The sequence below is a fragment of the Chamaea fasciata genome, unplaced genomic scaffold, assembly GCF_029207755.1.
Source record: "Chamaea fasciata isolate MVZ Bird 193981 ecotype frontalis unplaced genomic scaffold, bChaFas1.0.hap1 SCAF_10, whole genome shotgun sequence".
NCBI classification, from domain to species: domain Eukaryota; kingdom Metazoa; phylum Chordata; class Aves; order Passeriformes; family Sylviidae; genus Chamaea; species Chamaea fasciata.
The window spans coordinates 27,291,065-27,315,040 of NW_027094095.1; the positions used below are offsets into that span (position 1 = coordinate 27,291,065).

Here is a 23,976-nt window from a genome sequence, read left to right on the forward strand (position 1 = left end):
CAAATTGCTTTAGAAAATAGTAAGATTTTTATTTTTTACCCAGAATGTTGGTATCTCCTTTATCATCTAACACTTGTAACTCTTAATGACAAATTGACTTACACAGCAAAAATCCTGCCAGGAATTCACGTGATGCATTTTATTTTCTTCTTGTGCAATAGGAAATCTGCTTTTATGGACTAACGTAAACAAAGAAGGACTTTGTACAGCACACAGCGAAGGCTGCTGGCCAATGGCTGTTCTGCCACCTGCATATGTGAGGTTACTGTGATCCATCTGTGAGTTCTGGAAGGGATGAACAGCAACCTTTGGTCCCTGCCTGACAAAGGAGATTGCAGTGTAGTTCATGCAGAATTCAGGCTGGCTTGTTCACTTCAGCCATTCTGATAAAAAGGTGTTTCCTAAATTCAAAGGTCAGAATGCAAACAAACCTATATTATCTATTAAATATGGATGTGCAGCTTCACATGGTGGAAGGAGCCAAGAGTCTTACTAGTACTTGATTTTTTTTTTCTTCTGTCAGTTCTTTCAAGCATTTTTAGATTAAGCAAAAAGCAAAAGGATTTGAAACACTAATTTGGTTTATAAACAAATGTCAGATTTATGCAACTGTTCTTTGTCTAAGAAAACAGAGGGACTCCAGCCAGCCCCTCAAGCTCCACATGTCATTCCCACTCCTTTGTGAGACAGTAAATATTTTAGAGTTCTCAAAGGACTACAGAAAAATTCTTTCAGGTTGCAAACAGTTCAGACCCCATTTGTAATCACTTCAGTGGTTTCCACACCCATTCACTCTATGACCACAGATTCTTCTTGCACATCACTAGACCCCTACAGACACTCCCTAAATAATTTCTACTGAGTTGGTCCAATTTTGTCATTATGATGTGTAATTGCAACATGTTATTTTTAACTGAAACAGTCTGGACCTCTGGGTTGCACAAACAAAGGAAAACACTAGAAAACAGTATTGGATCTGACCATTAGACTTAATATAACTAAACACAGCTAATAGCATTGAAAGTGTTCCAGATGATAATGTGGAGAGACTTCTGAAGATGTCTCAGGCATGGAGGAGGGATAAAAATTTTCCTCTATCAGCTGAAGCCATCTCAAATGATGACTTTCGGGGTAACCCAACACCAGTTCTGCAATATGATAGCAATATGGAGAATTGAAAAGAGTATAAATGATGTCAAGTGAGATTGCTTTCTGACTGGTTCTTCTTTCGCTTGGGTAATTCTTCTCTTTGAGTTTCATCCAGGTATTTTTGCTTTTCACTCTACAAGTAAATATATTAATTCCCTCTAGTCATTTCCTTAAAACTCACTTCTCTACACTGACTTTCTCCACAAGAAAGACTTGAGATGATATATCCTAGGAAAGGGCTAACAGTTTGTTCTCACTGGAGTGAAATGTACTTTTATTATTATTATTTATATTGCAGTGATACACGTGACAGGTAGTGCAGAAATGGGACTCTCTACACACTTTATGTTATCATTCAGGTCCCCCACAGATTTCCCCACCCCAACCCTGCAGAAGGTTTACCCTCCCCTGTTGGGGAAGGCCTGTTCCTTGGTGCCAATGTTTTTCTACCACAGGTGAAATAGAGAGAAAATTCCAGAGCTCAATAATGTTAAGAAAAAAAAGCCCTGTGTCCCAAAAGCAATTTCATTCTATGGAAAATACTTCTGCCTAGGTACTTTATGGAACATTTTTCTGAGCAGGCTCTTCAGAGACCCAGAGGCAGCACTTTGCAGCGGCTTCTCAGCAGCTCACTGGATAATACAGTACATAAATTTGATTGCACTCCATTATAGAACCATAGAATTGTTTTGGTTGAAAAAGACCTCTAAGATCTTTAATCCCAACTGTTCCTTCCCCCTGCACTGCCAAGCCCCATGAAACCATGTCCCCAACTGCCACCTCTGCTTGTCTTTTAAATACACCCCAGTCTGGCAATGGCACAAGGACAAGAACAGAGCAGCTGCTATTTAGAGGAATAGTTTAATGCATGCATAGCAGAAAAGACCAAGCCCAAACTGACCAGAACCTTCTGTGTTCCACCCTTTCCCATTTGGTCTTCAGGTAAATTATGTGTCAAGACAACATGGAAAATACCTCTTAGTACCAAGGGCTGTATTAGAAGCAAAAAATTCTCATTCATGTAAAACCAGCATTATTGAGTGAATTAATTTTGGCTGTCCTCTTTATTTAAATATAACCATAAATAGAAAAAAAATCATAGCCTTTTAGACATCTGTTTTCCTTCTGAATGGATATTTTACTGATATTATCAGACAATGGTTTATAATCATGGTAAAAGGTTTAGATTGTCAATTGCAGTACAAGTCTTGGTGAGTTTGGGTCAAAATTTCATCCCTAACAAATGGTGATCTTAAGTAGCAAAACAGACAAACAATCTCCAGTGTGTGGTTTATTGCCAATTTCATCTGCAGCTGAGAGCAAACAAACAGTGCCCCACACAACCTACCCAGGCCAATGGTCAATTTGGTATGGCCTGTACAGCCAAGCAATGACAGAATTCCATTAAAACCTAATGAGCAATATTTGTCATTGGTGAGATGTTCAAATGCCAGCGTGTTCCCCAATCAGAGAGCTGGGGAAAAAATATGGGGGAAAGGGTACCAAAAAGAGAAGTTTCTAATTAAATACTGGCTTTAAGAGCATGAGTAAGAATCACCAACTCGGGAATGTGAGCAGAAGGATGAAGGATTACCAGAACTGATGGCATTATGGACAGGAATCCCTTTAAAGAAAGACAGTACTATATTTAGAATGTTGTATTTAATTCATCAACAAAACCACCATAGTAACTAATATTTATTACTGCCCCCAAATGGGCCTTCAAATAAACATAAAATTTTATTAGCATACACTTGTTTGTACCAGGCACAACATACACAGAAGAACAAGCTCTATAATTTAAAAAATACAGGTCAAATCAGTTCCTTTATTTTGACTAGAATGGGAATAATATTTCTTTAACAGGATCTGCTCATGGAAAGGGACCAAATATCTGCTACTCAGTGTTTCTTAAACATCTAGAAAATAGTTGGTGGTAAATAAATACAAAATGTAATCACGTTCCTAAGCTTAAAAAACTAAACTGCTTTTTCTAAAGGGAATATTCACTGGGATAACCAGCTAAACAGTTTGAGTCTGCCCTGACAATTCTTTCTCACAAGCACTCTCACTGTTTACTGCTTAACACAGTCTTAGAAAACTTGGCCCTGTATCTCTTTCTAGCTAAAAGTTTAATCATATAAACAAGGAGGGTGCTGGAATAAAGGATGCAACTTTCTATTACAGGTATAGGCAGACATACAGGACAAAGAAACTCCGTATTTTCGGCTGGTGCAAACCTGTGTAACCCTGGCTTTAGCCCGCTGTTCTGAACAGCCGAGGCTTGTGCAGTCAAACACTGTTTGTGAGAGTCCTCACTAATAACATGCTCATTCAGAGTTCCTGAAAGGCCTGTGAAACTTTACATATACAGGAGAGAAATAATATGTAGTCTTCTAGAATGAACTTGAAAAAGAACCAAGGCCTGCAAGCCCTGCCTCTTCTCCAGCCTTCCTCACGGGTCTGCAGCACGCACATTTTGCAACTTGTCTCAGGTGCATGAGGTGGCTCTGGGTGCCGGCAGCAACGCCGTGCTGGGAGCCAGATCTCCTCCTCCTCCTCCTCCTCCTCTCCTGCGGGCTCACCGGCACCTCTGCCTTCTGAACAGAAAGGGAGAGTTGCATTTCTGTTCTGTAGAAAATGCCAGTGGGAGTTCTCTGCCTACTGGAAGGAATCCATGCCAAACAGCAGCATGAGAAATGCCTCGACAGTGGTAAATTATTCAGAATTATTTCAGTACAATACTATTCTTCAAAACTTTGAAGTTATGACAGATCAGGTTTCAGTACCGGCCTCCACAAAAAGCTTAAGCCAAAGCAGTCATGCTTACTGAAAATCAAGTTTCTGGCCCACTGGGAACTGATCAGTACAAAGCCGATAACATGAGCTGAAGATGATGGGGCAGGGAATGGGCACAGGGACAAAAATGCTCTGAAGGAAGGTGACGGTGTGCGAATTGTGGCACGGTGCCTGCCAGCACGGCTGGCCTGTGCTGGAGCTGGCACAGACAGGAGCAGGTCAGAGGGTTTATATTGTCATTAGCAAACGTGATGCACAGGGATGTCTGCCAATCAACTTGTTCTGGGAACAGGTGAAGGAATCCCGTAAGTGTGTGTGCCTGTGGAAGTTTGTAATCAACCAAAGTGAAATAAAAGTGGAAGGTTTATTATTTTCTGGATAGGGAGTGGCACCGGCAGTCCCCGGGATGCGGGAACCCGGGCAGTGGCGCCGGCAGTCCCCGGGATGAAGAACCCGGGCAGTGGCACCGGCAGCCCCCGGGATGAAGAACCCGGGCAGTGGCGCCGGCAGTCCCGGGGATGCGGGAACCCGGGCAGTGGCGCCGGCAGTCCCCGGGATGAAGAACCCGGGCAGTGGCGCCGGCAGTCCCCGGGATGCGGGAACCCGGGCAGTGGCGCCGGCAGTCCCCGGGATGCGGGAACCCGGGCAGTGGCGCCGGCAGTCCCCGGGATGAAGAACCCGGGCAGTGGCACCGGCAGTCCCCGGGATGCGGGAACCCGGGCAGTGGCGCCGGCAGTCCCCGGGATGAAGAACCCGGGCAGTGGCGCCGGCAGTCCCCGGGATGCGGGAGGATCGGGCGCGGGGAGCGGGCGCGGTTGGTTTCCCGGTGTCCCAGCAGAGCCGCCCGGTGGCCGCAGGGTGCATTGCCGGGGATCACAGCCCCAGCCTCCGGCCGCGCCGGCAATGCCGGAGGGGCAAGGAAAGGGCGTTTGACAAACCTGAGCAGCGGGAGCTGCCTGGAGGGTTTGATAAACAGAACTCTCAGGGCAGGATGCACGGGCAGCTGTGAGCGTGCCGGCTGGAAAACCTGAGGTGTGTTAAAGACTGAAACATTTTGTATATAAGGAGGAAAAGACACAATTTGCATCCTCCCTGTCAAATGAGGATCGAAGGCTCTGTCCCAAAGAGAATCAGGGAACTTCAGAGCTTCTGCAGCTGATCTTTCAGTCTTGTTGAGAACCTGTCCCAGTACAGCTGCAGTAAGAGCTTGGACAGTTTCTAAATGTGTAACTACGAATTCAGATTTGGCACCTATTCTCTCCAAGCTCTCTTAAGCTTCTCATTTCCATTCCCAGGTCTATCAGCAGTACCCTGTGTTTACACATAAAGTAAGCAGCGTACACCAAAGGCTCTAAAATTTGTTCTTGTAAGGTTCCAGTACTGAGAATCCCTTGGGCAGACACAAACTGTCAACTATTTGTCATTTTCTTTATCTTACCAACAGAATTTCATCTTGTGTGGGTACCTGTTCTCATGGCTGAGAAAAGCAAACTCCACACACAGGGGATACTGACAGGTATGAGCAGGGCTAAACTTCAGGCAGGGGGTGGGTGCAATAAATATATACTTATTTCAGAGTTGTTCTGATGCTATGAAGCTTGTTTATGTAACCAGATAACTGAACTAATATCAACTCCCACCCCTAATGAATGTCCATGCCTCAACTAAAACAAAAGCTCATGCTGGGCTCAGACTGACAGGCTAGTGGCTGGTGGCCGCTTTCCCAAGATTTTTCTGTCTGTGGGAAAAGAAACAAGTAAGCCCACAGATGACAGGAGACATCAGAAATAGGTACAGGAGCTCTGGGATAGAGCAGTTCCAGAAGCAGAATCAAAGCTCAGGAAATCAAGAAACTCTACATTGAAGGAATGGTCTCCTGTTGTTTGACAGATTTCCTCTGCATCCAAGGAACTTTTAAAATAAACACCATTCAGAGAGACCCGACTGTGTCATAATTTCCTCATTCCTAATGAATATAATCTGAAAAGTTCTGTTTTAACTCTCTAACAATTGGGTCAAGAGGGGCAGTACAAATTTTCAGCCATTTCTGTTTAAGGCTGGATTTCTGCTAGCAGTCTCTACGTCCAAGATTTTATAGTCTGTTGTCAATCTTCTGACCCATGCTGTTGTGACTTTTAACTTCTGCTTCAATCCTTCAAACTAAGCTCTGGTTTTGGAAACGGTAGTTTGCACTAAGTCCCTCTTTTAATTTTCCTTTCTCACCTCTCCTTTTCTTTACAAGTAATTTCTTTACTTGTGTGCTCAAAGAAAAACTTGCATTAATTTCAACTAGGAGAGCAATATTTAGTGGTTTTTTTTTTTATGGTGCTGTGCTCCTGTGGCATTTGTAAACAATAATCATAGAGAGTAATTTAAAAGATAATTTAAATGCCATTGCTCTGACAGGACAGGCTGAGGATAATCCAAATCACAAAGAAATGTAGTTTAAATGTGCATGAAGATTGGTAAAAATAGAGAGTACTGGTTTACTGATTTTATGAAATACATGTGTGGAAAACACTGTGCTTGTTAAAAAAACCCCAAAAGACAACCAGCAAAAAAGCCCAAACTGTACAAGAATGTCTTTATATCTGGGGTGTTTTTTTTTCTTGCAAGCCCTGCCATTTCAGTTTGCAATAGCAGGCACTGCTAGTTTGCTATACAGGGAGATGGACTCACACTGTCTTGCAAGCAGAATTGAACCTCTTTGAAGGTTTGTAGGGTTTCTTCTCTTTCCACCTCAGAGGACACAGTGCAGCCACTGTGACAGTGAGCTCAGAGCTGTCACACCTCCAGGCAACTCAGAGCCATCACAGGCTGTGCCAGAGCAGCTCTTTCCTACTGTGCTGCTGCTCTTCCAACATCTCTAAATACACAAGAGGATCTAAAGAACTACACATTTTAGGGAAAGATATGTAAATCTGCTCCAACTCTTTTCTGTCCTCCTTACTATGTCACTTCCTCATCTAGGGCTCTTGTTTTCTTTGGAAAACTCTTTCACCTCTCAAAAAAAAATTGCCTTACATATTTTGTCTTGTCCTCTAGATGCATGGACCAGGAACAGGAGTCTATGGTTATAAAACCAGTTTCATGCACAAAGCACCATGACTCAGCTTTGTTCTATGAAAAACCATGACAAGGCAGATGTGAGGGTAAATGATTTAAAAATAAAATTAGTGCTGTTAATCATGTTCATTTTCAGCAACTGTCACTGATCTGAAGACTAGAAACTTGTTTTTTTCTCAGAGTGGAAGAGGAGGTCTTGGTGTATAAATTAGGTTCCAGAACAGGAACCAAATATTGCAGTAATTTTTTCTCAACTCTAGTAAAGTTAGCTTTGTTACTTTCCATCTCTTTAATTACACCTCAGCCTTGGGCACATGAGAGAGTTTTTGGCCATCCAGCTGGTATGTTTTTGTGACTGCAGTCAGTGGGAAGGCAGTCAAACTTAGAGAAAAGCCTGCCCTAAGTTACACCCTCCCACTGCAAAGGCAGCTGCCATTCACCAGTCTGTATCAGCATTGAGATAATTAATTCTGCTACTAATAAAGTGCCACCACTAAAGGTTCTACCTTTAATGAATGAAGAAATCACTTTCACTTCCAGCCAAAGCCAGCTATATATTATTAGTTCACTGGAGACACAGTTTTTTCAGTATTTTCAGTATATATCATACTACAGCACACCTCAAAATACTGCAGGACACTATGAATTACTGTGCTTTTTCATTGTATTTGTTTAGTGTATTATTTCAATTGTTTAGATTTAAGGCAGGCTTTTTGATAAGGTGGATTATTTATTCCATATATTTAACTTCTAAGTAGCTTAAAGGAAAAAGTCCTCCCATTACAAAGGAAAAAGAAAACAAATTTTAAAACCCCCAACACATTAATTTTAAAGCAAATGATACCTATATGAGGTAGAAATGATGTATGGCAGAAATGATCCTATCAATTAAAACACGTTTATGGCTCCACTATAAATATGAATGTACAGCAGTGGTGATGCCTCTGGCACTGTCACCTAATTCAGTCACAAGTAAACCATTGTGATGACAAATCTCATTTAGGAAACTTCAAAAGTTATTGGAATAATCGTTGTCTTCACTTACCTTGAGACGACCAGAGGGAGAATCAGCATTTTCAGCATCCTCATCAGTAACTCACCAGGAAACTGGAAGTAACTAATTTCCTGGAAATACACGGAGACATGCTTATTGTTTTGAGCTAAAGAATAACTGTCTTCACAAGTGCTGCTAGAGCTGTAGGTCAGATGACATTGCTAAAATCTGCATCTTTGGTGCAAAATAAGGTGGCAAAGATAGCAGGCTTTAAAAGGTAATTTTAAAATTAATTAGATTACATAATGTGCTCTTATTCAATAAACACACTGCATTGTTTGCTGCTTTACAAAGGAAGGCAAAAATGAAATGTGCCATCTCTTGGAGACTACTGTTAACCAGCTGTCCTGAATAATCTCTCCATTCTGCATTTTGTCTGTTTTCCTAGGTGTGTTTGAAGCTATGGCTTGGACACAAATGATGTTCAGACAGACAGTGGTTCGCAGTAGCAGAAGACAGAATTGGTTTAATTTAGTTGCATTCACTAAATGCCGAATTTTTTAACGGAGATTTCTATTTTGTGCTCAAACAATGCATTTATTAGTGTATGTTGCTGTCTAGTCTGACTGATACAGCAGAAATGAGCGCCAGCAAAGGGCTTTGTTGAAGTATGCTGGGGGAGAATTCCCCAAGAGACTTCAGTAACATGTTCTTCAAATGATGGGAAATCTCAAAATTATTAATATGAAACACCATTAGTGTAATATAAACATCTGCACTCCTGTGCATCTGATGCTGAAAGGTATTCCCAGTGCTTTCTTTAGCTGTATGTGTTCCAAAATAGTATAAAATGCAATACATTGCACTACCAGTTTCTGCAGGCCTGTATTAAATGCTACATTTCATCTAGCTTAAATATCCACTATTATTATTCATAACTGCAACATTCTACTGTGCCCCTGCTACGCTTACCAGGTGTCTGAGACCAGAACCTTTTGCTAACCTATTGTTTGAGAATGTGTGAAAAGACCCAAAGAACAGCATAGATTGACCAACAGAGGAAATGAAACAATTTTAACAAACACATACACGTGACTTTTACCTTCAGAAGGCCACCCTGAAGTTCCCCAAGGTACATGTGTCTTTTGTTATGTAAGTCTGGCATTTCCTCTGCAGGGACACGCTGTGAGCTGCTCTTACCTGCTGGGAGAGTCTCCTCGTCCTCAGGAAGAATCCCAGGAGGCAGCCGATGGTGACGGACAACACCGAGAGGATGAGCAAACCATTCCTTTTACAAACATCTTTGATCCGAGCCAGGATTGCATCCAGGGCCACTGCCATGCTGTCCTCCCTGCTCTTTGGAGAAGAATCAGCATCCCATGGGGAGAGAATTCACTCGCTCCTCTTGTTCGGGTGCACAGATCTGGCTCTGTATAGATCAGATCAAAGCACTTCCAGTTCTGCTTAGCTGACCTGCAAGGTCACCCCTCTGCCAATAGCCACCAAGCAAGCAGCTGGCATTATTGTTCCAAATTAATACCAACAATCCTATTATCAACTACATCATTAAGAGCCTGGAAGAAGATTAGGGGGCTCTGGAAAATTAGAACAGAATGCAGTAGTATTTCTAAAACAAGACTAGTTCAAAACAAAGTGACGCTCCTGGGGGAAAGGCGATGCCTTCCTCAGCCTCCCCAGTTTGGGGTCTGGACACCCAAACCCAGAGAGGATGCCCTGCAAGCCAGCGTTCAAACAGGGAACAGAGCAGTTTTCCCAAAGGGCAGAGCAGGTAACGTTTTGAACAGGACTATCACAGCAGGGCAAGCTAGGTGAAACTGGACTTCATTAATTAAAGCAGGCTTGGGTTTTTTGTTTTCATTGCCAAAAAAAGGATGAATGAGCAGCATGAGAGGCACGCATCAAGCAGGAAATAGCCACAGACTGGAACATGCAAGGACGCCTTCTGTCACTGGGCATTTATTATCTTGGAAGTGAAATGATTTCACTTTTCTTCCAACCACTATGTTGATTAGAGTAGGGCCAATTTACTTTCAGAGGATTATCAGACTAAGCCACAGGGATTGCTTTCCTTTCCTTTGCTGTGTCCGCATTCAATCCCAATGCTGGTTTTTATGCTAGTGAGTGTCTGATAAAAACACAACACCATAACCATTCGAGTGCCGTGCTTTCTTATGAAAGCATTTCTGTAGTTTCTGGTATAGTCTAAGATTATTCAATGTTTTTATGGAAAATATTCCCAACAGTACAACAAGGTTGTGTGTTTACAATATTACATTTTATACCCTGATAAAGTATTTGTTGTTACATGTTCATGTATGGATGAAAAAAAACCTCAGGGGAGATTAAACTGCTCTTTTCTGGGGGCAGGATCTCAATCCTGTGTAGTCGGGAGGACATATGGATATATACACCAAATCAACCAAAAAAACCCAAAACAAAACAAAACAAACAAAAAGAGCAGGAGGAATGAAAGAAAAAATACGTGGAGTCTGTATGTCGAACATAAAACAAAAACAAGAGGATTGCAGAATAAACAAGGGGATTGCAGAAAATTTTATTAATGAATCGGAACGTTTTATTATTGTGCATGTAAGAGGACTGATGCTGAACGGCTCCGACACCCTGGTAACTTTGCTACTTTAGCAGCACGTGTCCAATTGACTTTTGGAATGGAACAACAGGAAAACGTTTCGTTATTCCCGTTCGTTCCCGGGGCTCCGGGGGGAGCGGCGGAGGGCGGGGCCCCGGGAGCGGAGGGCGGGGCCCCGGGAGCGGAGGGCGGGGCCCCGGGAGCGGAGGGCGGGGCCCCGGGAGCGGAGGGCGGGGCTCCGGGAGCGGAGGGCGGGGCCCCGGGAGCGGAGGGCGGGGCCCCGGGAGCGGTGGGCGGGGCCCCGGGAGCGGTGGGCGGGGCCCCAGGAGCGGAGGGCGGGGCCTGGCGCTGGCCTGAGGCGCATCATGGCGGCGCGGCAGCTGCTGAGGGCGGCCCCGGGGCGGCGCGGATACAGCGGCGCGGGCGCCGCCGAGTTCCTGCACCGCAGCATCGTGCCCACCATGCACTACCAGAAGAGCCTGCCCAGGTACGGCGGGGCCGCCGCTCCGGGGGGGCGCGGGCCGGGGGCGGCGGCGGCGGCCCGCGGTTTCCGCTGTGAGGAGAGGGCAGAGGGAACGTCCGCCCCGGGCGGCTCGCTCCGTGCGCGCTTCCCGCTGTCTGCAGAGGAGCGGGTTCGGCTTAACAAGTGTGCGAGAGTGTAACCGGTTACAAACCTGCTGCTGAAACATCCCCTTGGCGCCCAGAGTAACTCCGTGTGTGTAACGGGACTGTGCTGTGGGAAACAAAACTCAGGCTCGGAGGAAGCTGACAAAGATACCGAATAGGAAATTTATGAGGAAGAGATGTCCAGCACCCAGCTGTGAGGGGGAGACCCGAGCAGGGCTGGCAGCCGAACTATTCCTTCTGCAGAGCTGCCTCTCCTAGCAGCGGTTCCTGTATTTCCTGTAAGGGATTAGCTCCCATCACCTCAGTACCTTTGTAAAAAGTCAGTCAATTTGGTTTTCTGCCTCATTTCCCAAGTACATGATGGTGTGCTGACTGATGTCCATCTAGTTCCTCGCTTCTCGTATTCCAGAAGAAACTTATGAGGCATTTGGATAATGTACAGAAGTATTACCCAAATTTATAAATAATATAATAGTATATACAGTATAGTGTGTGCATATATCTGTATGTATAGTATATATAATAGCTTAAGGAAGGAAATGGAAGAAAGGAGGCAAAGAAATGACTGTGTAAGAAACACAGGCTTCATTCATACCCTTGCTCATCAAGTGCCCATCTCTGTGTTCCACTTCCTTCAGATTGCCAGTTCCCAAGCTAGAAGATACAATTACAAGATACCTGAATGCCCAGAAACCGCTTTTAAATGATGACCAGTTCAGGTATGGACAAACACACATTGCAGTGTCGTTTTCTGCGTCAAAGCCAAGTGTTAACATAAAAAATGGGACTTGTGATAAAATTTTGACTCTTTTCTCGATTGTTGTAGGAAAACTGAAGAACTTGCTCATGCCTTTGAAAAGGGGATCGGAAGAGAGCTGCATGAGCAACTGGTTGCTCAGGACAATCAGAACAAGCATACAAGTTACATCACAGGTATGTTGGCCTGCTGGGTGTAGGACAGGTCTGTAGATCATCATACTTCATAGCTGCTCATGATGCCATAAATAGAATAGGCTGAAGCTTTAAGTAGCCCAGAAACTTGCAATAACCTGCTGTGAACACTCTTTGTGGCTCTATTTGAGCAAATTCAGAGGCTGGTAGAAAGAAGAATGCTCCTCTAACTTCATCTATTTGACTGCAGTTCGTAGATGGATACTGAAACCATGGTGGTTTTTCATGAGCTTACAGGGTTTAGGTTAAAGAGGAGCTTGTCTAGCACTTCCCTTAAGCAAACTGAAGCAATAATTTCCAAATAATTCCATGTTATTTAGCGAGAAAACTGCACTTTGAGGGAGGGGTCACAGAGTGTAACTAAGTTTGGGAAGCAGAAGTGGTCTGTACTCAGGACTTAAAAGCCCTTAAAACTGCAAAGCTATGTTATTTTAAAGAGCCAAAGAAAAGGAGTGACAGAAATAGGAAAATGAGAATAAATAGAAACAAATCAGGAGAGGGAGAGCATGTGCACATAGACTTTTGATTATTCTGCTTTATTATTGCATCCATGTACAAGTGTCTGCCCATGAAAGTATTAGATAGCAGCAGAGATGGAAATAGTCAAATACCATGGAAGTAGAAGTTTCCATATTGCCCAGTGAATTCACTTCTATCCTTGCTGTCTGTTCAGACTGCCTGTTAAGGTGTCAGCTGCCACTCAGTCTGTAAAGAATATCAGATTATTTCACAAAAGCTTCTGTTTGGTGTGTTGTATTTTACTCTCCATTCACTTTGAACAGTGTCTTGGGTTTTAAGTGGTGGCATCAGTGCTAACCAGCATGCTGCTTTTTGTCTGTGAATGGTGAGGTGTCTGTATTGCTTTTTGTTCAGTTATTTTTCTTCTTTATGCTTCATAAAACACCTTTTCTGCCTGAAATTGGTTTCTGAAGGTGTGTAGAGTTGTCTCCACCCTGGACTTTCAAGTCTGGAGTTAAAAGCCTACGTGTTGATGACAGATGTGGTTTTAATACTGTAAATGAGTATTACTTACTTACTTACCTGTGAGAACCTGTAATTCAAGTCATAACTTAGCCCTGGAACTACCTGTTGCCCTTCTTACAGTCCAGGTAGAAGGTTCAACCTCAGCAAGATGCGCTCGTTGACAGAGAGTTGCAGAAATTATCAGTCTAGGAGGAGGTAAAGGCATGAACCTCTCCAAGTATGAGGCGTGCACCAAAATACAGAGCTGGGGAGCTGCTCTGTATGTCCTGGGAGTTAAGGTTTATCATTGAGCCATAAAGAAAACAGGGAGTTGGCCCTTGTTGCTAATGACATGGACACCCTTGACATAGATTATTCCAAACTCAGTATTTTTATGATTAGCTGACAGTATCCTTCTTCATAATGGGGGTTTGGAGAAACCTTGGGTGAATTATTGCTCATGTTTGTCTTGTTTAAAGGCACTTTAGTGTGTGTTTATTCATGATCTATATGACTCTCTGGTCTGACTCAGGCAGCTGCTTTTATGTTCTGACCTCTTTCTCAACTCTCAATTTTCAGGTCCCTGGTTTGACATGTACCTAAAAGCACGTGAGCCTGTTGTTTTGAATTTTAATGCATTTATGTCTTTTAATCCTGATCCGAAGTCAGAATACAACGATCAGCTCATACGAGCTACGAACATGACTGTTTCTGCCATACGTTTTATGAAGACCTTCAGGGCTGGTTACCTTGAACCAGAGGTTTTTCACCTCAATCCAGAAAAAAGTGACACTGAGATCTTTAAAAAAATTATCCGATTTGTGCCTTCTTCAATTTCTTGGTTTGGTGCCTACATGGTCAATGCTTACCCCCTAGATATGTCCCAGTACTTCAGGCTTTTCAATTCTACGCGGCTTCCTAAGCTCAACAAAGATGAGCTTTATACAGATGAAAAGGCAAAACATTTATTAGTGTTGAGAAATGGAAATTTTTATGTGTTTGACATTCTTGATAGAGATGGAAACATGCTGAAACCTTCAGAAATACAAGCACACTTGAAATACATCCTTAGTGACAACAGTCCGGCCCCGGCCTTCCCTCTTGGCTACCTCACCAGTGAAAACAGAGATACATGGGCTTTGCTGAGGAAGAATCTACTGGAGAATGGCAATGAAGAAGCTCTTCAAAAAGTAGACTCTGCCATGTTTTGTTTAAGTTTAGATGATTTTCCCGTTAAAGACTTTGTGCGCTTGTCCCACACCATGTTGCATGGAGATGCTGCAAACCGCTGGTATGACAAATCCTTTAATCTTATCATAACCAAGGATGGCACTGCAGGAATTAATTTTGAACATTCCTGGGGGGATGGTGTGGCTGTGCTCAGGTTCCAGAATGAGGTTTTTAAAGATAGCACTGAGACACCAGCCATCAGCCCCCAGTCCCAGCCTGCTTCAGTTGACTCTTCCAGAGCAGTGCAGAAACTTGACTTTAAACTGAACGATGCCTTAAAAGCAGGGATTACCAAAGCCAAACAAAAGTTTGATGCCACTGTAGAATCACTGTCTCTTAACATGATTCAGTTCCAAGAGGGGGGCAAGGAACTTCTAAAGCAGAAGAAGGTGAGCCCAGATGCTGTGGCCCAGCTGGCCTTCCAGATGGCTTTCCTTCGCCAGTACGACCAGACCGTGGCCACCTACGAGTCCTGCAGCACTGCAGCTTTCAAGCACGGCCGTACAGAAACCATCCGGCCTGCCTCTGTCCACACCAAGAAATGCTCTGAAGCCTTTGTCAAGGAGCTCTCCAAACACAGCACAGAAGAGCTGCAGAATTTGATAGTGGAGTGCTCCAAGTACCACGGCCGTTTGACCAAAGAGGCTGCTATGGGTAAGTAGGAATACATCAAACACTCCTCCTTTTGCACTAAAATGTCTATTAAGGTTGCTGTGAATACTTTATAACTAAGTAATTTAATGGTGATTGAGGTCTAATGTAAACTTGACAAAACCAGTAGCAGAGGGCTGCAGTTTGAAGTTCATATCCTCATTCTCATTCATTTCTTGATGGAGAGAAGTGCCTCTGTGCTTCCCACAGCACCTTTTATGTGTTGGGGATTTTTTATACTTCAGTTTTTGTCCTTTGAGCAATTGGACTATTGAAGATTTCATAAATACTTAGCGCGTGTTGAACAAGGACTTTGGCTTATGTCTGAGCAGGTTCTGTCTTATCTCTGCAGGGGATAAAGGCTTTAATAACTTCCAAATCAAACTAATTTTTTGGCCATGCTACTCCTGGCATTTTTCTAAATGCTTTCTTTTGAACTGTCCTTCCCAGAAGCATTAAAATTGACAGCAGTAAAACTGACTGTTGAGTATTATCCCATAGAGTCTAAAATTTGCCTCCTTTTGTTGGTGCAAGATGCTCTTCCTCTTTAGATTCATAAATTTTAGGAAAGGCTTTTTCTGCATTGAATCACTTGTCTATGTTCAGATAAATAGTTAATCAAAGCATGTGAGGTGTTATTAAAATTGTTAACAGAGCACTTTTGTACTCTCCTGACCCTGTTGGGGCTTGCAGTAAAACAAGCAGGCCCTGTTTTCCTAAGATATGGATGTGAAAAGTCTGAAACATATTTCTTACCAGTTGAAATATAAACTCCAGTTCTACAGACCTCCTCCTTTGTGGCTGAGGTGAGTTTACTTCCCACACAAGTCAGGCACTTCTCTCACAGCTGTTCCTTCTCTCCCTAGGCCAGGGCTTTGACCGGCACCTCTTCAGCCTGCGCTGCCTGGCGCTGTCCAAGGGGCTGGCCCTGCCCGACTTCTATCAGGACCAGGCCTACGCCCGCCTGAACCACAACATCATCTCCACCAGCACCTTGGTGAGCCCAGCTGTGCAGTTAGGAGGGTTTGGCCCCGTGGTGCCTGATGGCTTTGGGCTCGGCTATCAGGTACAGGATGACTGGATAGGTTGCAATGTTTCTGCTTACCCAGCTAGGAATGGTAAAGAATTCCTTGAGTGTATATACAAGTCACTAGAAGATATCTTTAGTGTTTTAAAGGGCAAGAAAATTAGTAGTTAGACATGAAGACACTGGGACACTTTACAGTTGCAGAACAAGATGCAGATTATGTCTGATTGACATACTAGTCAGTGTTCAGCATGGCTGAGACTGCCCAGCTTAACTGGGTTCATGTATCATCATTGAATTTGAATACTGCTTGATTCACTAGGAAATTTCTATTTATTTTAAAGAAATCAATTACAGACTCTGAATGCATTTCAGGAAATACAGACATTAACTGTATCAAATTAACCAATAGATCCATGTGTTTTTAAAACACATAATCTAAAATAAGCATTTTTATTGAGTCAATAAACTTGGAACACCTGTTCCATGAGTGTTTGGACAGACTACAGTACTGTGATACCACTCTTGAACTGTTTGGTTTTAAAAAAAATATATGCAATCATTTTAAACATGGAAGATTTGTTCAGTTGCACTCTTGCAGTAAGCTTGCTTACTTAGGTGTCACACTTCTCTCTTTAAACTTGAATTTATATCAGAACTGATTGTGCCTCAACTGCTTGAAGCCTTTCACCCATAACAGCTTTTACAGACACAAAAAATGAAGTGGGAGGCTTTAAGTAACCTGCAGCAACCAACTGGGTCGTTAAACTGACTGGAAAAGACTGTATTTTAATAAAGCTGTCTATTAATAACCAAAAAGTTATTTTATTGCCATATCTAAATAATACAGCATGGGTGGACCCTTTATCAACACCTCAAGTTTCTTAAAAAGGTTGGAAAGAAAGCTGCTGCAAGCATTCCGTACTCTGCCTGATATGCAGCCCTTGAATTCCTGCCTTTTACCCTCTTGATTCCCACTCTTTTTCTTCTGGGAGGCCAAGTCTTTCTGTGGAGCTGGACTGCACAGTGGTGTCGGCTTCTGTGATCTGTGTAAAACTGATGCAGCTCATGTCCCACCAGCCCGGACAACCAAACACAGCAGAACGGGAAAGTCTGAGCACATTGGTGGGATGTGACAGATCATGTTCAGAGACTCAGAAACTACTTCCTTTGCTCTCCCTTTGGGTATCTCAGCTTCCAGGTTCTCCCAGGGTCTTTTTAATTTAGCACAGTAAGGATAAGCAGTACCCTGTCCTGGAAGGATGAAATAAAAGTGCTAGCAGGGGAGAGGCATGCTCTTCATAAGCCTGAAGGCTTTGCTCCTGTAATGTGCTATTCTAGTTTTCAGCTGAAAAGCGTTATTTTAAAACTGACTTTAAAACTTGGCATGGTGTTTTTTGTTGTTTTGGTTTTTTTTGTGTTTTTTTTTTTTTTTTTCTTCCCATTTAAACAAAGAAAGGAAGGTGGTAATTTGGGAAGATGCAGAAAATAACATATGAGGAACAATAATCAGACCAAAAGTCTGAATAAGATTCACTAAAGGTTGGCTGGGCTTTTTTCTTCTCTTTGGGTTTGTTTGGTGGGGTTGTTTTGTTTTGAAACATGAGAACAGCTGGCAAGATTGTGAGTGCACTTGCCAAGCAGTACAAAGTCTGTCTTCAGCTAAAAATGAGGTCTACCTAATGACATACTTGGAAAGCTAACTTGCTTTTCAGAGGATTTTAACTGTGTAAATGTCAGCAGCAGTCAAGCTTTTTAAGCGTTCTCAGGAAACTCACCTCAGTCTTCACCTGAAGTGGCAGAAAGCTGTTTAAAGGTGTAGCTGTTCCCTTGAACACTTAACACAGTGCCTTTACTAATGCTTGTAGCCATTTCCTCATGATAGGAGTGGTGAGTGGGAAGACTTTTTTTGCTTATGTTAGAGGGTCAAATGTGGTTACTTCGTGGTGACCAACTAATAACACCTTTAAGGCTGTAAGTTGTGTAAGTAGTTACTCAATCCATTAGCTAAGCTACAGTTCACCACAACCATATACTTCCAAAACCCCACAGCATTCAGGACATGGCACGGCTCAGTCAATATGTACTATTTTCAGTTTGTACTGAGGCCATCTCCAAGTGCTCCATGGGAAATATTTTATTAGGGCATGCTGGGGACACAAAGTACAACTCAGTGATGTCGGTCAAAGGTTGAACTCGATCTTGGAGATCTTTTCCAACCTTAATGGTTCTGTGAACTTAGGTTTCCATTTCTGAAGTGCAGCCATGTAAAAAAGTAACTCCAAGGAAGCTGTATATCTGATGTTTACAGCTCCTCCATCAGTAACCATGTCAGTTTGTTAGGGGTATGAACTTCAGCATTTTACAAATTTATGGGTAACTTCATAGATTCCAACAGATTCCTTTGTTTTTTCGTCGTAGTCATTCCAATCCTGTAGGAAATAAGATTTCAGTGTTAGTCACAGAGGACAGAATCCACACAGCCTGGAATTCAAACTGGAACTAAGCATTACTTAAAGTTTGGGTCTTAGGTATGTGTAGAAGATAAAATTTTAACAGGTGAGAGTATCAAGAGCACTGATCTGAAATTAAATGAGCATCAGTCTCAGTGTTTGTACATACAAGTATTGCTGGGGTTTATTTTGTTACGTAGTCCCCAGGCTGTCCCCATGCCAGACAAACAGCAGCCACGGCAGGTGAAAGGATTATCTATCATTTACAATACCCTGGTCAGGTGGGTAAGCAGACAAGCAGATCCCTGCCAAGTAGGATACCAGGGAACAGATTTGACCTTGAGATTCCTGCTCACAGCCAAGGAAGATTTGCAATGCTGGTGTCATTATCCTGAGCTTTGAAGGACAGTGTCTATATTACTTTTTAACCTCTCTGTGCACAGGACAGTGGGCAGGGATCTTCCTAGAAAAGTCAACTCACCACTTTAATAACCCCAGCCATTTAGTATTCCAGGCTCTTGCTCTCTGGAATTCCTGAGTGACTTAAATCTTTGTCAGCTGCTAAGTTAACAAATCCATACTTCTAAAATGACACTGTTAGTCGTGCTGGTTGTTCTTACTTGATTCAGTTTCTCTCTGCAGCTGTGGCCTCCCTGTGGCTACAGGAAGAGCAAAACCAGTCTAGGATGTGTATTCTGGACTAGTGATGTGGGGAAAGCAAGCTAGAGAAGTAGTTTTGCAAGTGAAACTAAGAAAACATACCTTTTCTAACAAGTTTATGTCATTGAAAGGCGTGCCAGATTCTGCACCTTCAGCAGCAAACCCTGCCTGCAAACACATTTGCAGAAAGTTTTTAAAATTTCATTGTACTGACAAAATAATAAATGTGATCACTGAAACATTTAAAGAAAGTAGCTCAGCACAAAAATGTATTTCTTTTAAATTAGGTAGAAAGAATGGGCAAGTTCTTTCCTAGAGAGGGTCAGTACAAGGTTGGAACCCTGCTTGTGCCTTGGGGAAATTCAATCCAAGCAACCAGAGTAAAATGAGGGAACACCACTCCTCTATATTTCCCAGCAAAAAAAAGATTTCCAACTGTTCTAAATAATGTTAAACCTTAGTTTCTAAGTTTATGTAGCAGCATCCAATTACTACTGAAAGCTTTACATTTAGAGTCCACACTGGCATAATAGCTTCATAATATGCTGCAAGGAAAGTAACAGAAAATGTGCAAGAAAGTTAATAGTTCTAGCTTGAATGTTGTCAGAATCCAAGACACTCCAGAGAAGGAGCAGCTTCTACTGGATTTAGGTACACAAGTGACAAGCAAGCTTTATGTGTAAGGAGGATCAGCTGGCTGAGTGAAGAGATTAGGATCCCAAACAAGCATTTCACAGGGGACAGCTCTTCACTGCCATCACTGTTGCTGTTTTTAAAGAGTGGAGAAAGGACAGCTCTAGGAAGGTGCTCTGGTTTATCTTCTATAGGAACAGCAAAATTGTTCAGAACTGCAGAAGTCATTTGAGCAGCAGAAAACTCTCATTTACCAATTTAGGCATCCAAAAATTCACTGGAATACCTCCTCAGGGATTCAAGTACTCTCCAGTCAAGAGCACCAAACTCAAAATATTAAATTAAAACTTTTGATAAAGCTGTGAAGTCCTTATTGACAGCTAGGATGCAGAGCTAAAAACATCTACATTTTGTAGTCTTCCCAAAGATTTTTCTTGACCTGCAAGTTCCTAAGTCTGCAAAGCTTTCAAGCAGGAATAAACTAATAACCATCCTGGAATAAAGGAACAACCCTTCATCAAAAAGATGGACTTCACTTAAAGAGCTCCCTCAGCACACTGCAGTGGAGATTCTATTTATATCAAATTCGTTGTAGGATTTTTGGGCTGTTTCTTAGCACAGCATCCCAGTCTGAGAGAAGGATAAGACAGGTTTATATTTGTCAGTCTATTTACACCTAATCCGACTGGAATAATGGGTTAAATATAGCAGGGAGTTAAGTGGCATAGAGCATGACCATGCACAAGAGATGAGTCACTGCAGACTGTCCCTGAAGAATCCTTTAACTCTGAACCTTGAGGTGTACTCTGCACCAGCCTGTAACTGCCAGTGATCTTCAGGCTTTGTCTGCTCAAGCTGCAAATGGAAAAATGCCGGTGTTCATTTCCTGTGGCTCTGGTAATGTCAACCCCAAAGAAAATCTGTTTTTCAGAGGACACACACTGAAATGTGTTCAGAACCTGAGCATGGGGAGTTCTGTAACGCACCAAGGAGCAAGTGGTGCTCTGTCTAATGCTGCACTTTCCCTTTGGGAAAGACTCTTTTGCAATAACCTGAGCAGTGAAGACCTCTCAGATGAATGCAGATGAACAGTGAGTCACCTGTGAGGCAGTTTGAGTAGGACTCCAAGGTGTGCTTAGTTTTAAATTTTACTGGCACAGAGAATACCAGTTGTTTGTGTTAGTAGTTTGCAAGTTTTAGTTTGTTTTTTTTCTTGAGACAAATGAAGTAAAACAAGGAACTGTGGAAGGATGGGAATCTGGGAAGGTCTAAGATGTTCCAGAGCCATTTCAGTAGTGTGTATTTTATCACTCCCGAAGAAGTGCTTTTAAAAACAGAAACGAATCACAAAGACAAACTCACCTGTGGTTGAAAGTCAACTGGTTCCAGACCTCGGCATTCAAACTCCACAATTGTTTTGAATTTCTCGCTGTCTTCAGCCTGTAATTGAGTCAGAAAAGCATTAGTTTCCATCTAATAGAGACAGTGACAAGCATTAGGCTAGGAATGGATTGCTTTAAAGGCAGCACTGTTGCCCCACGTGACGGCAAAATCCTAGGGCTCATTTCATAGGTGGTCACTAACTAGAATTTCTTAATCTGTCATGAGGAAGCCTTCAAAAGGAAACCTAGAGGGGCATTATATAATCACCTCTAATTTGGGTGATACAATTCTATGTTGGCATTTGAAATGTATCAGATTATTCCACACTTGAGACTGTGCAGGAGTCTACAAGACGATTTCTGTCCAGGGACAAGACCAGCTTTTTGTGTTCTTGAACAAGGATAATAAAGCAAAACCTCAATTTACTCTTAATGCTTGTTTATCTTTCACTTGTTACATAGAAGAGGAAACAAACTTACATTGTAAGGCTTGATTGTCTGACTTAAAATATCTAAAACAAAACAAAAGTATACAAGTGAGTGGCACTATGTCTTCAGTTTTATTCAGCACAAACCAAGCACCAGGATCTTCCTTCACAGCAACTTCCTTATGCAAAGCAAAAGAAACAAAGTCAGCAAGCATTTCCTGCAGCTGGTCTTCAAAAGGTAGAATTCAGTTTTTCTCCCTTCTCCTGAGAAGTTTACACTGCACCATTTTTCCATACCAATGCCAAAAAGATTTGCATGCTTTTGTAAAATAACAATACATGAGTATTTGTTCATGCAGAAGCCTGGACTCACCAGGCCTTGCTCTCTCCCTGAACGTGATCTCCAGAGTATGCCTGTTGGGAACTCAAGCACCAGTGTAGAAGGGAAGAAATCCCTGGTGAAAGCTCTTTACAAACAGTGCCAAGCAGAAATGGGGACTGAAAGCTGAGCTGTAAAAGGGATGATGCCTGGTCAGTGTCCAGCACGTACCGATGGAGTTCTCCCGGGAGCACAGCTTGCACCTCTGCACCATCGTGGCGCTTCCTCGGCCGCCTTTCAGGGGAGCACTGTCCTAAAATCCACAAGAGAGACATTTTCAACCACCTCAGCTGAGCCACTGCAAACCTCTGCAAAGGTATGGCTGGTTTCACAATGATCTTTTTAAAAATACTGCAACAAGGAAGCTTTTTTTTAAACTACAGAGATTAATAATTCAACAAGCTGCAATTATCAAAGAATAATTCTGTTCTAGACTTTCAATATAGAATTATATTTATGTCTTATCCGTATAGGCATGCTCTACTGATTCCTCAAAATACATTCTTACCATTCAGCTGTATGCAACAAAAAGGGATGATTATTGCTAAGGATAAGTACCCCTAACAAATTTTATCCTGCTTTTTCAGTTTCCAGATGCTGATTTAGCATGCTTACATAATCTTGATTTACCTAACCTCCTCCAAAAGGATTCCGTCAGCATCAGAGAAATATGCTACAGACACAACCTTATTTTGATACCATTCAAAATGTCTTTCTAAATTAAATTTTTACAGAAAGGTGTTTTTAAAAACAGATGTGGTACTTTGTTACCAATGGTCATCATTCAAATGGTATATGTCAATTAACAGTCTCCAAATAATATGGAACATGACAGTTTTCTAAATGCATATAGCTGCTGAAAAGTGATCTCATCTAGAGGGTAAGTTGTCACACCCTTGATGCGGATACGTTGTAAGCGGCAGGTTTGTGTTCTCATTTTCGCTCAGAGGTAGGTTACGAGGGGCACACGCACCATCAGCCGCAGGTACTGCCACTTTTCGGAGACTTCACCGCAGTTCCCACATTTCAGCTGGAGAACACAAATCGGAAGGTTGAAGGCTGTCAGTACTCAGGGACATGCGGCGCTCCCCTCCCGGCCCCGCGGCCCCGCACCTTGAGGTACCATCGGAAGTCCTGGCCCTCGGCCCGCAGCCGGGTGATGTTCTCCAGCGTGGCGCGGAGCTGCAGCCCGATCCTCTGCAAGGCAAGCGGCGGAGCGGCGTCAGCCCCGGCCGGCCCGGCTCCCCCTCACCCCCGCGGGGCTCCGGCCAAAGCTCCCCCCTACCCCCCGGCCCGCGGGGCTCCGGCCAAAGCTCTCACCTACCCCCATGGCCCGCGGATCCCGTGGAATTCGCTGCTCCCCGCAGCCGTGCCCTCAGCCAAGATGGCGGCCCCGCGCTCCCTGCCCGGCTGAGCCGGCGCGGATTCCCCTCTGCCCTCAGCCAAGATGGCGGCCCCGCGCTCCCTGCCCGGCTGAGCCGGCGCGGATTCCCCTCTGCCCTCAGCCAAGATGGCGGCCCCGCGCTCCCTGCCCGGCTGAGCCGGCGCGGATTCCCCTCTGCCCTCAGCCAAGATGGCGGCCCCGCGCTCCCTGCCCGGCTGAGCCGGCGCGGATTCCCCTCTGCCCTCAGCCAAGATGGCGGGCCCGCGCTCCCTGCCCGGCTGAGCCGGCGCGGATTCCCCTCTGCCCTCAGCCAAGATGGCGGCCCCGCGCTCCCTGCCCGGCTGAGCCGGCGCGGATTCCCCTCTGCCCTCAGCCAAGATGGCGGGCGCCAGCGCCCTGCCGCGCGGGATGGCGGGAGGGGCCTGTGGGGATGGGCGGGAGAGCGGGGAGCACTGCTGTTCCCGGTATTACACCTCAATTAATCGCTTTAGATATAGATATATATATAGAGATATATATATATATATATATATTATCGCAGAGTCTTCTTAGAGAACACAGACTTGTCAAGAGAAAGCAAAAGCGCCGT

The 23,976-nt window shown here is 43.6% G+C and overlaps 3 protein-coding genes across 5 annotated transcripts in view; 1 reads left to right on the top strand and 2 right to left on the bottom strand.

The window, feature by feature from the left end:
- SLC1A7 (solute carrier family 1 member 7) overlaps nt 1–9,349 on the bottom strand; it is a 47,541-nt gene extending 38,192 nt beyond the window's left edge. The window contains exons 1-2 of the mRNA XM_066191937.1: nt 9,209–9,349; nt 8,060–8,139 (exon numbers count right to left, since the gene is read on the bottom strand). Coding sequence (XP_066048034.1) covers nt 8,060–8,139; nt 9,209–9,349 — 221 coding nt within the window. The remainder of the gene's footprint in view (nt 1–8,059; nt 8,140–9,208) is intronic.
- A 1,621-nt stretch (nt 9,350–10,970) lies between these two features.
- CPT2 (carnitine palmitoyltransferase 2) lies at nt 10,971–16,887 on the top strand. Its single transcript, XM_066192841.1, has 5 exons — nt 10,971–11,106; nt 11,885–11,965; nt 12,073–12,179; nt 13,740–15,044; nt 15,908–16,887. Exons 1-5 carry the CDS (start codon nt 10,985–10,987, stop codon nt 16,237–16,239), a joined length of 1,947 nt encoding a protein of 648 aa, XP_066048938.1. The 5' UTR covers nt 10,971–10,984; the 3' UTR covers nt 16,240–16,887.
- Nucleotides 16,888–18,181: 1,294 nt separating this feature from the next.
- CZIB (CXXC motif containing zinc binding protein) lies at nt 18,182–23,460 on the bottom strand. Of its 3 annotated transcripts, none has more exons than XM_066192843.1 (8): nt 23,324–23,460; nt 23,127–23,200; nt 22,977–23,033; nt 22,175–22,256; nt 21,677–21,708; nt 21,177–21,254; nt 19,284–19,349; nt 18,182–18,500 (listed from the first exon to the last, which is right to left on the bottom strand). In XM_066192843.1, exons 1-8 carry the CDS (start codon nt 23,331–23,333, stop codon nt 18,423–18,425), a joined length of 477 nt encoding a protein of 158 aa, XP_066048940.1. In that variant the 5' UTR covers nt 23,334–23,460; the 3' UTR covers nt 18,182–18,422. The 3 variants fall into 3 exon arrangements, with proteins under 3 accessions (XP_066048940.1, XP_066048939.1, XP_066048941.1); XM_066192842.1 differs by having other exon boundaries at nt 23,117–23,200; nt 23,328–23,454; XM_066192844.1 differs by having other exon boundaries at nt 23,328–23,334.
- Nucleotides 23,461–23,976: the final 516 nt, after the last annotated feature.